This window comes from Neofelis nebulosa, chromosome 1, assembly GCF_028018385.1.
Source record: "Neofelis nebulosa isolate mNeoNeb1 chromosome 1, mNeoNeb1.pri, whole genome shotgun sequence".
Classification (NCBI taxonomy): Eukaryota; Metazoa; Chordata; class Mammalia; order Carnivora; family Felidae; genus Neofelis; species Neofelis nebulosa.
In genome coordinates, this window is record NC_080782.1 from 75837278 (window position 1) to 75853196 (window position 15919).

Genomic DNA, 15919 nt, shown 5'->3' on the forward strand with positions numbered 1-15919 from the left:
ATAGGATTTCAAAATTCTAAATCAGGGCCTATATTATTTATCCCAGTTTTACAAATGAGCACATTGAATCTAAGACAAGTCAAAGGATCCTCAAAGTCAACATAAGATATGGTAATGTGACTCAAATTTAAATCTTCCTAAGCAAAGTCTACAACCTCTGCCATACCATATACCCCACACCATACACCATACTGCTTCTGCCCCTGTATCTACCTCACAAAGGTAAATCAATTACCTTATAATTAACGCCACCAGCATAGAGTCAAACTAGATCAAGTTTTCGTTTGTGATGGGGGTGGGGGTTTTCTTCCACTCCATTTGCACCACATGAACATCATAGTTTTGTTTCATAGTACCCCTATCCAAACTACTAAGCCACAAAAGCACACAGTAGTACTTCATTGTTCACTTGAAGGTATACTTGAAAATAAACAGACTGTTGGGAATGGTTAAGACAGATAATAATAGACTGATTAAAGGATGGTAGATCGTTCCTGACACTGCATAAGATTAAGTATGCTAATCAGATTTTGGATTTAGACAACCCAGATGAACCCCAAGTAGAACAAGAGGAAGTACTCAAATCTTTACTTCATTTTCTTGCTTTTCAAAATACGTATTTGCATTTTATCTATGTCTCCTTTAGAGCTGTGGAATTTATGAAGGCTTTACCCAGGTGAGTTGATTATATGTTCTTTTTAGTTTTTACTATTTTTTTTTCTTTTGCTGTTTTGAATGAAGTATCCTCTATTTTAATCCTTGCTGTCCTAGATTAGTTGCTTAGCAAAGGATGAGAGCAAAGGGAAAATTATGTGAATGTTATGTGTGAAGACAATTTAACAACATATTTCTTTCCCGTTACAAAAAAAAAAAAAAAAAAAATCCAACAGCTGTTTGTAACTTGCTGTGTTACCGAATATGATGGATACAGAAAAAGGATGGATGGGAAAAAAAATTCTAAATAGTCAATGTGTTTAGGCCTCTTTTATTTATGCCAAGAAAGACATCATATGCACATTTGAATAGCTACCATCCATATCCTAATTTGGTTATTTGAAATAAATTGTGCATTTGGAAAGCAAGGAAAATGCAACTGACAAGCTAGGCTTCTAAGCATAATTGAAATTCATTCTGAATTCACGGAAGGTCAGTTGCATTTCAAAGCAATAGCCCTTGTTTTGAATTCCTATAATTCTGCTTTGTTTCCATTGCAGCATTGAATTTGCTAATCACCAGAATGATTTTCTCATCTAATTTAGTTAGTAGCATTTTCTTCCTTAATTTTATAATTTCACCTATATAAATGTTTATATTTAATTCTTTGAAATATATTGATCACCCAAAACATCATGATCTGACCTCATGAAAGAAGACATTAAGGAGTAATATTTTTTCTCTGAACAACTGCAATTACTCTGAGATTTAGACCATTTCATAGGCAAAGTATATAATGGCTGATGCCTTTTGTATAAGTAATCCCAAATCAAAGTTTGCAGAATCATGTATTTGCAATTTCACTGTCAGTTGATCTTTAACTACGTTCCAAGATTTTGATGGCAATATATATTTACAAAGAATTCTCTCACCATCAAGAGTTCAGCCAGTCCTTACCTTCCTCAGTCTCACTTAGAATTTAAACACTAAATGGTTTTCAACCTCTTTTTCTTATCCCAGCATTTAAACATTAGTTATTTTCTTCTAATGTCAGATTACCATAATGTTGAGTAAGTATCCTAAAAACCCTTTATTTGGAAAGTAAACTGAAAAATAAATATTGTCTACTTTTTGTTTGCCCACATATTCTTTCTGTGGCTAGAAATTAATTCACTTCTTAAAAAAATTCTGTGTGAAGTCATTTAACTTCTCAAAGAAATCTGTAGTAACCATGTGATGAAATTACAATTACTATGCTTATAAAATAGTACTGGTATCTTCAGGGCAAAAAAAAAAATCCAAAAAGGTCTTTAAAATGACACACCAGGAATTTAACTATGATGAGCCAAATTCTCAACTCTCTGAGTTATGATGGCTTTTTCATAGATTGGTTCCTGATCATTTTTGCAAAAAGCAGGATGAAAATTCTGAATGTGCTGACTTGTGAAGATACACGCTCATTACACAAAATGCACTGATCTGTTATTCTTATCTCATGAGACTGCCCAGAGCTCAGTGAACTTGAGAGATGGGAGGGAATGTTAGCACTGATTATCTGCCCAATGTAAACCTAATAATAAAGTGATTAAATTAACCTGGCAAATTAATTCTAAGCATAATTTCTTATTCCTTCCTCATTGGCCAGAGTGCAATTTACACACATTTTTAGGACAGTGGGCACACTAGAGCATAGTAGCTCAAGCTATATAAAAGAAAGGTCAACAGAAAATATCAAGCATAGAACATTTAAAATAAAGGCATTTTTGTTGCTTTAAAAAACATGCATTGGATTGGACTAAGCCACAGAAATTTACTTCAGTGAATTAGTGAAACGAGCATAGAAAATGTTTTAAAATCATGATTCTGAAATGACTGAAGATGATGTCTCCTCTAAATTTTTTTACTGAAGCCCCTTTGTAACCCTTATACCTGTTTACATTAATATTATCATAAAATTATTTTTTCAGATGTAACAGTAATTTTAAGGTAATTCAAGTTACCATGAATTATGAAATCTAACCAATAAGGAGGTTTAAAAATGCCCAAAGTACACTAATAAAAATAAAAAGTTGGCTCTTATAAATAGCTGATGATGATAACATTTCCATTGAAAGATTTGAAAGAATATATTCATTACTTTCTTCTGAATGACTGGAAGTAGAAATTAACCAATGGCCATTTTTTAGGCTACTATTAGCAAAACACAGGTTAGCTTGGGGGACAGGAAGAAGTATTTTCAGAGTTTAAATATTTATTTCAGCATTTCCTCAATCTTTAGAATTTAGCAGTGTGGTTACATACTGGTTTTTCTTGGTTCTGTGCTGAAAAGGAATGAAGATGTTACACATTTTCTGTTTAGAGCGATCAAAACCTCTGTTGTCAGCAGAACTGATGAGATCTGCCCCTGAGGGATAAGACATCTCATTGAAAAAAATCACAGGGATTTCATGTTTGGGGGAAACTACACACAGAGGTTTCTGTATGAAGATCAAGACACGGTACATTCAAACACTACTTCAAACTGAGGTTGAGGGTTGAATGCTTCAAAATTAAGAGGATGTTATTTAAACCCATCAAGAGTTGGATTTCAGCAATTATTAAGCCTTCAGAGAAGCATAGCTCTTCTGTAACATCATGAAGTAGTATGGCTTCACTTAAATAAGTGAAAAGAGGAGACAGCATTCACCCTTAGAAAACTCAAAGGCATTCTTCATTTAATTAATAGGTAGGGAAAGCCTTAAGCAGGAAAAAAGTAGTCTCTGAGATCCATTCAATTATCCTTTTGAGCCTATCCTTTGCTAACTTTTAACAAGGTATCTAGTGATATATGTAAGTGTACATATATGCTTTATTTTTCCTCTTTCTTCATCTAATAGAAATATACCTGTTTGGTAACCTTTTTATTATTTGAAATATGTAAATGTTGCAATAAAGTTGCCACCTCTTGTCTAGTTGCAGACAGTATAATTAGTGGAAGAGGAATAATGTGAACTGTCACTTAGGACTGAGAGAATGGAAATGGGATTCTCAAGAGAGATTCTGAAAGTCCCTGTGCTGGTCAAGGTCAAAGTAGAGGAAAACCATAATTACAGATTTCTCAGACCTAGCGATTAAAAAAATTTCGAGTGATAGAGTTCTAACTATAGTTGAATAGGGTGATTCCTCTTCATACAGTGATATTTAATTCATGCATCATTCTGCACATGAGATTAGCAAAACTTATACTCTGATAATCATTCAAAAGCCAAAAAGGAAGTGAAGCAAAGCAAAATACAAAACTGATTTCTAATTTAGTAATGTCATGATAACAACACATAGAGTATGACTGTATCTTCTCAAATAAGAGACACATACCACTGCTGGTATACAAAATGGTTTGGGGTGGTACAACATTTTTTTTAGTGTTTTCGTTTTAATGTTTAGCTACAACCCAGAATTTCACATGAATTATTGTCTAACATGAAACTAAAGGAAAATTTTAATGAATCAAGAAACTACTAAGCAAATAGCATGGATATTTCATAGGAATAGTAAGAATCATGAAGGTAGTACACAAGTGACTGAAGTCCGGGAATAATGAGCAAGTTTCATCCACCCGAAAAATGTTATCAACTACTATGTTTTTCCACATATATGGAACAGGAATACATCAAAGTATAAAACAGCTAAGTTGTTTGCCCTTGTGGATCTTATATTTCAGCCCATATCTCTAATGGTTCTTCAGGAGACGAGGATAATCTAAAGCTATACATATTGGGCTGTTCTATCTACCTTTGCTGGTTCCAAAGTTAAATTTCCTCTAAATTTCTGTTGGCTCAAGTCAGGTTAACTGTGGAGCAGCCAGGGGGCTGGTTCAGAGGAAGAAGATAGTCCCACTAGAGATGCTTCATAAAAAGCCATGCTCAACAAATACTGGAGTTCTATGGAAATGAGCTGATGTATACACCATTATAAATAGGAAGATCAAGGGCTGAGTACCTCATTCTCCCGGCCAACTACCTTCCTTCTGAAACTTCCATGACACTGTAATGCCCCATGTACTTGCCAACCATTTTAGTTCTAGAAGCAAAGTCAAACCCAAAATACAGAAACACTTCAACTCTTGAGAAGCCAAATGTGAACATGGGAAATAAGCAATCAAAAATACAATGTGACTGGGCGCCTGGGTGGCTCAGTTGGTTGGGTGTCTGACTTCAGGTCAGGTCATGATCTCACGGCTTATGGGTTTGAGCCCCACGTCGGGCTCTGGGCTGACAGCTCAGAGCCTGGAGCCTGCTTTGGATTCTGTGTCTCCCTCCCTCTCTGCTCCTCCCCCATTCATGCTCTGTCTCTCTCAAAAATAAACGTCAAAAAAAATAAAAATATATATATAATGTGACATCTCCTCACACTAGTGGCCCTGGCCTGCTAATCTGACTTGCTAGATTTTTATCACTAACTATGGTTAGCACAGAGATGAAAGAAGGATATTGAAGAGTTACCCCCCGAAGTCTGATTTAGGATACAATTTTGGTAGAGCCTCTTTACATGGGGCTGAGCAAAAAATAACAAGCAATCTCTCAAGGAGTTTTCTCCCTAGAAGCTTGCTGATATAGAAAGAAAAACAATCTTATGTGGATCCTAAGAAATTTGACAGAAGGCCATGGGGGAAGGGAAGGAAAAAAAAAAAGTTAGAGAGGGAGAGAGCCAAACCATAAGAGACTCTTACAAACTGAGAACAAGCTGAGGGTTGATGGGGGTGGGAGGCAGGGGGAATGGGTGATAGGTACTGAGGAGGGCACCTGTTGGGATGAGCACTAGGTGTTGTGGACAATAAAATGGACAATAAATTTTATATTAAAAAAAATAAAAATAAATTTAAAAAAGGAAGAACAATCTGTACTTAAAGCAAAACAATAAATTTTAACCTTACTATGTACCAACTGGGAGAGGAGGAAAATGAGGTAGAATGAAGTGAAATGAGAATTCATTGCAAGTTTCCTCAGGACTGCTCTACTTTAAAATCTTAAGGCCATTAAAGATTTTCTGAATGAGGTTCCATTCCACCTATCCAGTTTTATCTGTTTCAACAGGGTTTATGCATCAGAATGACTTGTTGCAAGGGGCTGAAGAGTGGCTGCTTACTAAAAATGCATATTCCTGTGCCCTCACTCAGAATGTGAATCTCCAAAGTGAGGCCCCAAATCTACATTTTTAGCAAGGTGTACAGTGATATTTTCAGCATTCTCAAGTTTGAGAATCCCTCTGCTACACTGTAAACTCCTTGAAGTTTACATTATATTTGCATTTTCACATTAAGTCCAGCTCAGAAGCTTGAGCCAAATTATTTGGCACAGAGTGCCAAATTATTAACGCTACCTCCGTGGGAAGTACACTGGGCTTTCCCAATTATAATGTAATTCCTTTCATTTTATAAGAAAGCGAGCAGGGAAAGGGATAGTTCCTGAAGCATTTCAAAAAGAGCCTCTACATTTAACACAGTAAAACAATAGGGGCGCCTGGGTGGCTCAGTCGGTTAAGCGGTTAAGCGGCCGACTTCGGCTCAGGTCATGATCTCGCGGTCTGAGTTCGAGCCCCGCATCGGGCTCTGTGCTGACAGCTCAGAGCCTGGAGCCTGTTTCAGATTCTGTGTCTCCCTCTCTCTCTGCCCCTCCCCCATTCATGCTCTGTCTCTCTCTGTCTCAAAAATAAATAAACGTTAAAAAAATTAAGAAAAAAAACACAGTAAAGCAATAAACATCTTGCAAAAATCTTAAGTAAAAAAAAAATTTCACTTTCAGCGTCTTTCCACAGTGGTAAAGGAAGAGAGGCAGCATCTCAGCACTATGTTTCCTTGGGCAGTTTGCTACATCTCTGTTTCCTCTGATGAGATATGAGGGCATTGGATAGATGATCTCCCAGCTATCTGTCTTGAAACAAAGGGCAGACACTTCTGGAACTGTAAGGGATCTTCATCTGTAGTTCATCTTTCCCTTCCTTTACTGGTATTACCTTATTTACCAAACTTTATTAAACACTGAGCTCAATTTCCTTTTGGTTCACTAATATAACTTTTTCCTTACCCATTTCTTAAAACATTAATAATAGTAATATTAACAATAACAAATTCCATACTGCACAATGTTCTTTTCTATCTGAATTTCATTTCTGCAGAGATTGTAATTTAACTTAACATAGCATGTGCTTCCTGCTCTCCAAGCATTACCCTCATCCTCTAAGTTATATTTGATCAATTATGGGCCAAATAAAGTGATGGCATTCCAACAAAGCTTATGTTTAAAGATAATTATTTTAGTAAAGAGGTTCTTTTATGTTTACTGGACTCAAAACCTTAGCAGATTATATCCAGTGATCACCAAGATCATGAATACTACCTGTGAACTTCAACAACTTACTTACTGTGCACTTGGGGAAAGGAAAAGTTATTTTCACTGGATGTGACGTTTGGATGTTTCTATTTTAATATTTTAACCTAATGGATTCCAATGTTGTATCTATAGGTATGGATACAAATATAGATAAAAACAGATGTACTCTTCAATGTTTTCAACACAGGGGAAGAAGTAAGAGCGTGAACAATTTACAACAGTACTGAGACTACCTTAAATGATCATAACTAAAGCAGTTTAGTTTCAAGACGCTAGCAAACTATTCATTAACAATTACTACCTGGCAACCAGGTTTACAAAGGTTCATCCTTGCAGCTCTATGGAAGTTGAGTGCGAATTTGAAGTGCTATATGCTCAATACTGAAACAGCTGTTTCCCAACATAATTCTTCTTATGACTTATGTAATTTTTAAAAATTAATGACAAAAGGGTATAGTTTAAAATTAATGCCATTCAAAATCAGGGATGACAGGGGCACATGGTGACTCATTTGGTTGAGCTTCAGACTCTTGATTTCAGCTCAAGTTGTGATCCCAAGGTGATGGGATCAAGCCCCACATTGGACTCTTCACTGAACAATGAGGGCGGAGCCTGCCTAGGACTCTCTCTCTCTGCCCCCTACCCTGCTCACTCTCACGTGCGCGCTCTCTCTCTCTCTCTCACTTAAAAAAAAAAAGAAACCTTTTCAAAATCAAAATCAGGAATGACAGAAGACAGGTTTGTACACTTCCAAGAATAAATGGACATTTTAGAATTTTATTTTCTCTCAATATTGTCATATATATTTTTTTTTAATTTTTTTTAACGTTTATTTATTTTTGAGACAGAAAGAGACAGAGCATGAACGGGGAGGAGCAGAGAGAGAGGGAGACACAGAATCGGAAGCAGGCTCCAGGCTCTGGGCCATCAGCCCAGAGCCCGACGCGGGGCTCGAACTCACGGACCGTGAGATCGTGACCTGAGCTGAAGTCGGACGCTTAACCGACTGAGCCACCCAGGCGCCCCATGTCATATATTTTTTAATTTTTTAAATGTTTGTTTATTTACAGAGAGAGAGAGAGAGAGTGAGCATACAAGCAGTGGGGGGGGGGGGGCAGAGAGATAGGAGAGAAAGGATCTTAAGTAGGCTCCCCGCTGAGAGTGAGGAGCCTGACTCAGCTGTGAGATCATGATCTGAGCCAAAATCAAGAGTCCCATGTGCAACCCACTGAGACCACCCAGGTACCCCTCTCTGAATATTTTTAAACTTGAACTTTCCATAGTATGTTTTACATGTATAAATTTTCTTTAAACATTTAGTACAGAAAACAGAATTTGTGTTAAAATCCAGGACGTAAAGTCATGAGAAATACACTAAGATTTCTTTCAAATTCTACAGAAAACTCAAGCGAATTGGTGTTAAAGACATTAAAGAGAGATAGTATGCTACCCTAGAAGTATTTAAACATCTGAATTTCTGTCTTTTTCCTTTCTTTTTTTTAATTGAAGTATCATTGACATATTTAGTCTCCTTCTAGAATTTTAATAGTGATCATTATCTACCCTTTTATGACTCTTTCTCTTTTTCCTAGTGTTAGATGATTGCTTTTGAATGTTCCAAGGAAAACATTTCAGCTTATAGAGAATTTTTAAGTAATTTGTCAGAAAAGTGCCATCAGTAAATTTTCTAGCAATACCTTTAAAAGAAATCTTTACCATCTAATAGTTTCCTCAGAATAATGGTGTCACTATGTAATTTTGCAGTAGAAAGATATTGTTAGCATTTCCTGTTTATATTTTTCCTCCTTATTCTGTGAATTATAGTAATAAGTCAAAGCCCAGTTATAAAAAAGATCTATATAATCCAATATAAAGGTCTCAAATGTGATAGGATTCAGCTGATATATAACAGCAATCACAGTAACTTTTCTGAGCTTTAGTACCAATTTTGCACAGAACAAATAAACATTTATGAAAAATATAAATCCAAGAAGTCTATAGTGGAATGGATACCTAAACGTACATCCCAAGGTCTAGTGGTGGTATATTTTACTTGTGAATAAAATTGTACTTTGTGCATATGTGTTAAAAAAAAAAAAAGACTAAAGTGCTTAGAATTTTTCCAAAGTAGAAGGAGAGGCCATTAGAGAATTTTAAACAGGGGATGACATGATTTAATTTAACTTAAAAAAACTGCATGCTATATGAATAATCAAAGGATATAAATATGGAAGAAAAGCAGTTATAAAGGTATTGCATTGGTCCAGATTTTAAATATATATATAATATGTACATACTTATGAATATAAAATATGGACTACATATATATATGTGTATATACTCACACATGTACACTTACACACGTAGATATACCCATATAGAAAGAGAGAAAGAGGAAGGTCTTGACTTGGGTGGTAGCAAGAAGAAAATAAATGGACATACTAAGGATAAGATACTTAGAAATAGTGTGGGGCAAACTGGCCGATGGTTTTGATGAGGAAAGTAAGTTAAAGGGTAGAGTCAAAGTTGATACCTAGGTATGTGATTCGAGCTAGATAGATGGTGAAGCTGTTGGCTGAGATTGGAAAGATTTGGGATTCAGGGGAATAATTGGAGAAGGCAGAGAACATCAAGAGGTCATTCTGAAACATGAAAAATTTGAGATTCCAACTAGGCACCTAAGTAGATATGTCAGTTTGGCAGTTGGATATTTAAGCTTGGACTTTGGGGAATAAGTTAGGGGTAGAACTATGAATTTTAGAATCATCTATATAGATAGTTTTAAAGCCATGAAATGGTTGAGATTTCCTAGGGAGAGAGGTCATGAAAAGGCACAAAGAACACTGAGGATGCCAAAGATTAGAGACTGAGCAAGGGAAGACCCAGGAAAAGTGTCTAAGAGAGAATGGTCAGTGGAACAAGACAAGGACCAGGAGAGTGTGGCACCATGGAATCTAAAGAAAGGAGTAAGAAGAATAGAATGATTGTGTCAAATTCTGCTAAAAGTGTGAATAACCTGACCACAGAGAAGTGATTACTGGCGTTGGCAATATGGATGTCACTGGTGACTGGGACAAGAGTGATCCCAACGGGGTGGGAATTTAAGAGACTGCTTGGAGTGGGTTTGGGAAATGATGTGAGGAGAGAAAGAAGAATCAGAACATATAGGCAACTCCTTCAAGATGTGTTGCTGTAAAGGTGAAGAGAGGCCTGTGACAGTAGATGGAGTGGTGAGGGAATGTCTGTACTCTGACACGAGAATGATGTAACAGAAGACAGAAATGGACACTGCAAGAGAGGAGGGGAATGACTGCAGGAAAATGGTCCTTAGGCCCATTTCATCTTCCACATAAGAGAGATTTGATAGTATCTGATGCAAATCAAAGAAGTTGGCAGTTTTAGTATTGGAAAGCAGAATTTCAGTTGGCTTCTATTTCCTCTGATCATGTGTCCAGATCTTCAAGGAGAGCATGGGAAGAAGAGAAGGGATTGGAGGTTAGAAAAACAAGTGTGATATACTTGTTTTAGAGATAGGAAATATGCAAATATTATTAAATCATTGTAGGAAAGCATTGGAATGATTGTGATGTCTCTATGTGAAATTAAAAATTCTACACCATGTGTAAGGAAATCCAACAATATTCTGATTTTCCCAGTGATAACTGCTCTGAAATTTTTGAAATATCAAATATCAAACTCTTTAATCTTTTAAAACTTTGGTGCCCCTCCTTTCAAGCACCCTCCCTGTGAATAAATTTATTAGGAACACCTTCTCCCACTCTTCATTTTGTTCAAGGTCAGTTTAGACCATGTTGTTGTAGCTATACCCTGTTTAACCATCAAATGAGGGAAATATTTGCTGCCATTTAAGTAAAGTAGAATTTGTAGACCATCCCCCCCCCCAGACTGCTTGTGGGACTTGTATCAATTATGTATCAATTATATCACTACCATTGACTTAGGTACCTCTTACGGAAGTACAGAGCAAGAGATAACTAGTGGGGAAAAAGATGAGCGGTGTATTTATTTTTTTTAGCATTTATTTATTTTTGAGACAGAGAGAGACAGAACATGAACAGAGGGAGGGTCAGAGAGAGAGGGAGACACAGAATCTGAAACAGTCTCCAGGCTGTCAACACAGAGCCCCACGCGGGGCTCGAACTCACGGACCGCAAGATCAAGACCTGAGCCGAAGTCGGACGCTTAACTGACTGAGCCACCCAGGCGCCCCAGTGTGTTTATTTTAAAGTTGATCTTGGGGCACCTGGGTGGCTCAGTCAGTTAGATGTCCAACTCTTGATTTCAGCTCAGGTCAGGGATTCAGAGTTTGTGGAATTGAGCCCTGTGTGGGGCTCTGCACTGGCAGTGCATGGAGCCTACTTGGGATTCTCTTACTCCCTCTCTCTGCCCCTCCCCCGCTTGTGTCCATGCAAGCTTGCACGTGCATGCTCTCTCTGTCTCTCAAAATCAATAAATAAACTTTAAAAAAAGGTCTTCTTAAAATAGACTTTTATTAATGATCAACAAATTAATACACAGTAAAAGGAAAGAATACATTCAGAAATATAAGAAGACATCATTAAAACACAATTTGATACAAACTGAGCTATCCATCTAATTCACTTGGTCATACATATTTATTAGGTGCCTATTGTGTCAGGCACTGTGCCTGAATATTCAATATTCAGCAGTACATTTAATTTCCTGGATCAAAGTTGTCATGCTCTGAGGTAAAGTGCAAACTAATTATAAAATTTGCTCTGTATGATCAGAAGCAATCTCAGGGCATCTATATACCTTGTATATCTGCTCAAAGACAGAGTTAGCCTAAGTCCCAACAGCCTGGGTTCTAGTCTTCAACTGCCACTATTAGTGTGATACAGGAAACAAAGATTCTCTGAGTATCAGTTTCTCCCCTGCAAAATGAGAATTTTGAATGTGATGATCTTGAACATTTAGATATTCTGGCTCAAAAGAGTTTATGGTTTGATCAGCTTTATCTAAGCATTCGTTTGCAGCTCGGATGTGACAGATATTCTCCCAATGTCAGGTGCTCAATACAAATGCGTGTGTCTAACAGATATGTATATATTCTCCAATATAAAGTTAAGAATGATGAAGTTTGACTGGAACAATTTATCACACATTTCAGTTGTTTCTTCAAGACAATTCTGTAAGGTGAAATTTGCTACCATTTCCATCTCAGAGGCAAAGGAAACAGCCTCACAGAAATTGCATGACCTGCTCTGAGTAAACAGCAGAGCCAGACCACAACCAAGATCTTCTGAGTCAAAGCCCAGAGTACTCTCTACTAAACACAGTGCAGCCGCCTACATTTCGCTGTTCAAACTATATGGGACCATAGAGAAATAATCAATAACCCAGTCAAGTGCTTTTGAAGCATTTTTTTTTTTTTTTAGATTAGAAAACCCTTTAAGACAGGGATAAAAAAAAAAGAAAGATATTAATTACATGTTTGTAATCCTCTCCCCCACCCAACCCCCATGTTGGTCCTCTAAGAATAAAGGATTATTGCTTGCTTAGTCAGCCATAGGAACTTAATTGTGCCTATTGGGGGACAGAATAGAAAGGATAATTGGAACACGCCAAAAGAGTGTCAATGGCTCTGTATAAAAAAGGTTGCCTCAGGAAAAAGAATTTTCAGAAAATTACGAGATTTTGAGAGTTTCTAGAGGAAAAGTGATTTGAAATCATCACATACAATGATATAGGGGATTTTGAGGAGAGAGATGAGTTAAGAAGAATTTAAATAAATTTTGCCAAAACTGGTCACAAAACAGCCCCCTCTTTTTTTTTTTTTTTTTTTTTTGAGTTACCTGTAAAACAGATAAAAGTTGAGCTGTTCTGCTGAGGTGTCCAAAGGCACAGTCTACCTAATACACGCAAAACAAACTGCTTTAGAGTGAAGCTATTTCTCTTCACATCTCTGCAGACAGTTTAATCCTCTAAAAGGAAAGCAACTGAATCAGGCTTAGCTCTAAGCACAGGCAGATAACTACTGAGGTAATAGTGGGGAAGTTATAGGCTGTGTCTCTCCCAAGTATCTTCCCTAATACTTTTTATTAAGACATCAGCAACAGGGAAAATACCACTTGTTCCACAAGAAAGGTACAGAATTAATTTTATCTTCTACAAATAATTCATTCTTCTACAGAGACTATAGAATGTGTATCTAATCTTTTATTTAAATATAGGGTATATGGAGATAATGTAATGGTGGGAAACAATCTCCCTACCCTACTTAATTTAGCAGGGCTACAAACATGATGATAATAAATTTAGGTCAACTTCACAAAAAATAGATATTTCTATTAGGCTAAGAAAAGTTGGAGTATAAAAATAATCAATTAAGCAGAATATAATTTTATAACTTACATCCTAAATATCTACACATATGAAGAAATATATGTTTGGGGCGCGTGGGTGGCTCAGTCGGTTGAGCGACCAACTTCGGCTCAGGTCACGATCTCGCGGTTCCTGAGTTCGAGCCCCGCGTCAGGCTCTGGGCTGACGGCTCAGAGCCTGGAGCCTGCTTCCGATTCTGTGTCTCCCTCTCTCTCTGCCCCTCCCCCATTCATGCTCTGTCTCTCTCTGTCTCAAAAATAAACATTAAAAAAAAATTAAAAAATATATATATATATATTTGAATATTCACATGGTATGTAATAATGGACTCTAAATAGTTGGCATAGATGAAAATTGGTTAAGTAGAATTAAACAGGATAGAAAATATAATTATAGTAATAAAATATATTTGAAGGAGAACACTATTGGATACCTGAAAATGATATTATGTTTCAAGCTGGCAAATGAGTTGTTAGTCAGGAATTTTACTAAACCTAATTCTGAGTAGAAAATAACTTTGCATTTTATGCTTTTAAAGGACAGTGAAAGCTGAAGATGCTCAGCTCCCCAAAATGAAGAGGAAAAGAAGAAAAGCCTATAAAAAATGGAAAATCCTGAATCCCACAGTATGTAAGTCTAATTCATTGGTTTTATAAGTATATATAAAATGAACCCAGCCACGTATTTTGTGTATCACAAAATGTCTATAAAAGTAGGAAGACAAATGCATAGAAGTGTAATAAAATGATTTAGAAGTTTGATCGGTTGTTATGTATAAACATCTGCATTCATTATTAATGGCATATATTATGAATAAAAATTTAAATAAAAATATTCAGACAAAGAATATGAAGAATGCTATTCTTAGAATCTGTTATCAGTGGATTATTATATAACTATCTCAGTTCTGTCTTGCTACTCATAGAAATTGAACTACAGTCAGTTGAAAGAGGCTATAAACTGTAAAATTATAAAATTGAAAAGGGCTATAAACTGAACTGTTCTTGGCGTGAGGGTGTTATTTTAAGAATAAATTGTAATCTATAGTTTTGGAAGGCTGTCCACTAGTATATAAATTGCTATAGTATACATGGTGTATTATAAATAGGCTTTAGAGAGACATGTTTCCACGTCTTTTCTTCCATGATTTCTGCATTACAGCTCTCAGATTGTAAGCAGACCACTGGGAACTGTTTCAGTACTTGCCTTGAGAAAAGTCATTCCCTCAGACTAGAAGAGAGGCAAATGGAACTCAGTGGAACCCCAGCGTGTTTGAGAACCTAAAGTTGGAAAGTTGTGATTCCTAAACCTACGAATCTTTATTTGATTCTGAAACAGCAATTCTATTTCTGCACCCCAAACTTCTATGCCCCCTCTAGCCAAACTTTGGTAGGATGTTATTCTTTTTTTCATTAATGGTAATTTTTTACTCTTTATGTAAATATTTTTATAAATATCTTTACTAAAATATGTAGGTAGATATAAAATCATAGCTTCATAGCCAAATTGAGAAAGCATTTTAAATCATTAGAGGGCCGCCTGGGTGGCTCAGTCGGTTAAATGTCTGACATCAGCTCAGGTCATGATCTCACAGTTAGTGAGTTCGAACCCTGTGTCAGCAAAGAACCTGGAGCCTGCTTCAGATTCTCCATCTCCCTCTCTCTCTCTACCCTTCCCCAGCTCATGTTCTGCCTCCCTCTCTCAAAAATGAATAAACATTAAAAAAATAATAATTATAAATAATCTTTTCCAACTTTTAGCTTAATCACCTTATTAAAATTATCTCTGTGGAGACCTGGTTCCTAGATTTCCATGACATCACTATCTATTTGTTGCCCATTCTTTCTTTTCCTTTCCCAATACTCTCTTTCAGATGTAGTTTAAAAGATATGAGATCTTTGCGTTTTGTTCACTGTTTAAGAGTTAAAAAGTATACATTTTATTTTTTTTATTTTTTTAATATGAAATTTATTGTCAAATTGGTTTCCATACAACACCCAGTGCTCATCCCAACAGGTGCCCTCCTCAATACCCGTCACCCACCCTCCCCTCCCTCCCACACCCATGTTCACTGTTTTTTACCTAAGATCTGCTACCTCAAGCTCAGGTTCACAATTTTTTTAAGCAAAACATCCTAAAATTATAAAGTAGAGAGTAAAGGTTGCCAGCTGGCAGTTCTAGGGCCAAAGCTGGTCCCTAAATATATTAGCCTCCATCTATAGAGGGTTTTTTAAAATGTGAGACCATCCTTAGAAATTAGGAGATTTCACAATATAATAAATCCAGACTCTAGTTCTTCTCCTGGAAAATGATAGTATCTGACAATACTAGGATACCTTCTCTGTCCTATAAAAAAAACCAAAACTCCTACCCTGGGCAAAGGTAACTATCAGACCTGTTTAAAAGGCTGTTTATAACCCATACTTGGATCTCTTTATTTGTTGTACCTTCTCAAATTAGATCAAGCTTGATTTAGCCTGTAGCATTATAATGCCATGTTCAAATACTTGAACATGGTAACTTACTCTTTA

General features: G+C 36.4%; 1 protein-coding gene across 4 annotated transcripts in view; it reads left to right on the forward strand.

Annotated features, from left to right (window-relative positions):
- The first annotated feature begins 550 nt into the window (after nucleotides 1-550).
- Nucleotides 551-15919, forward strand: part of LOC131509616 (uncharacterized) — a 127493-nt gene continuing 112124 nt past the window's right edge. For 3 of the 4 annotated variants that reach the window (XM_058725512.1, XM_058725522.1, XM_058725530.1), the window contains exons 1-2: nucleotides 551-676; nucleotides 13927-14018. In XM_058725512.1, the coding sequence (XP_058581495.1) occupies nucleotides 660-676; nucleotides 13927-14018 (109 nt within the window). In that variant the 5' untranslated portion in view covers nucleotides 551-659. The remainder of the gene's footprint in view (nucleotides 677-13926; nucleotides 14019-15919) is intronic. The other variant, XM_058725516.1, reaches the window with a different exon arrangement.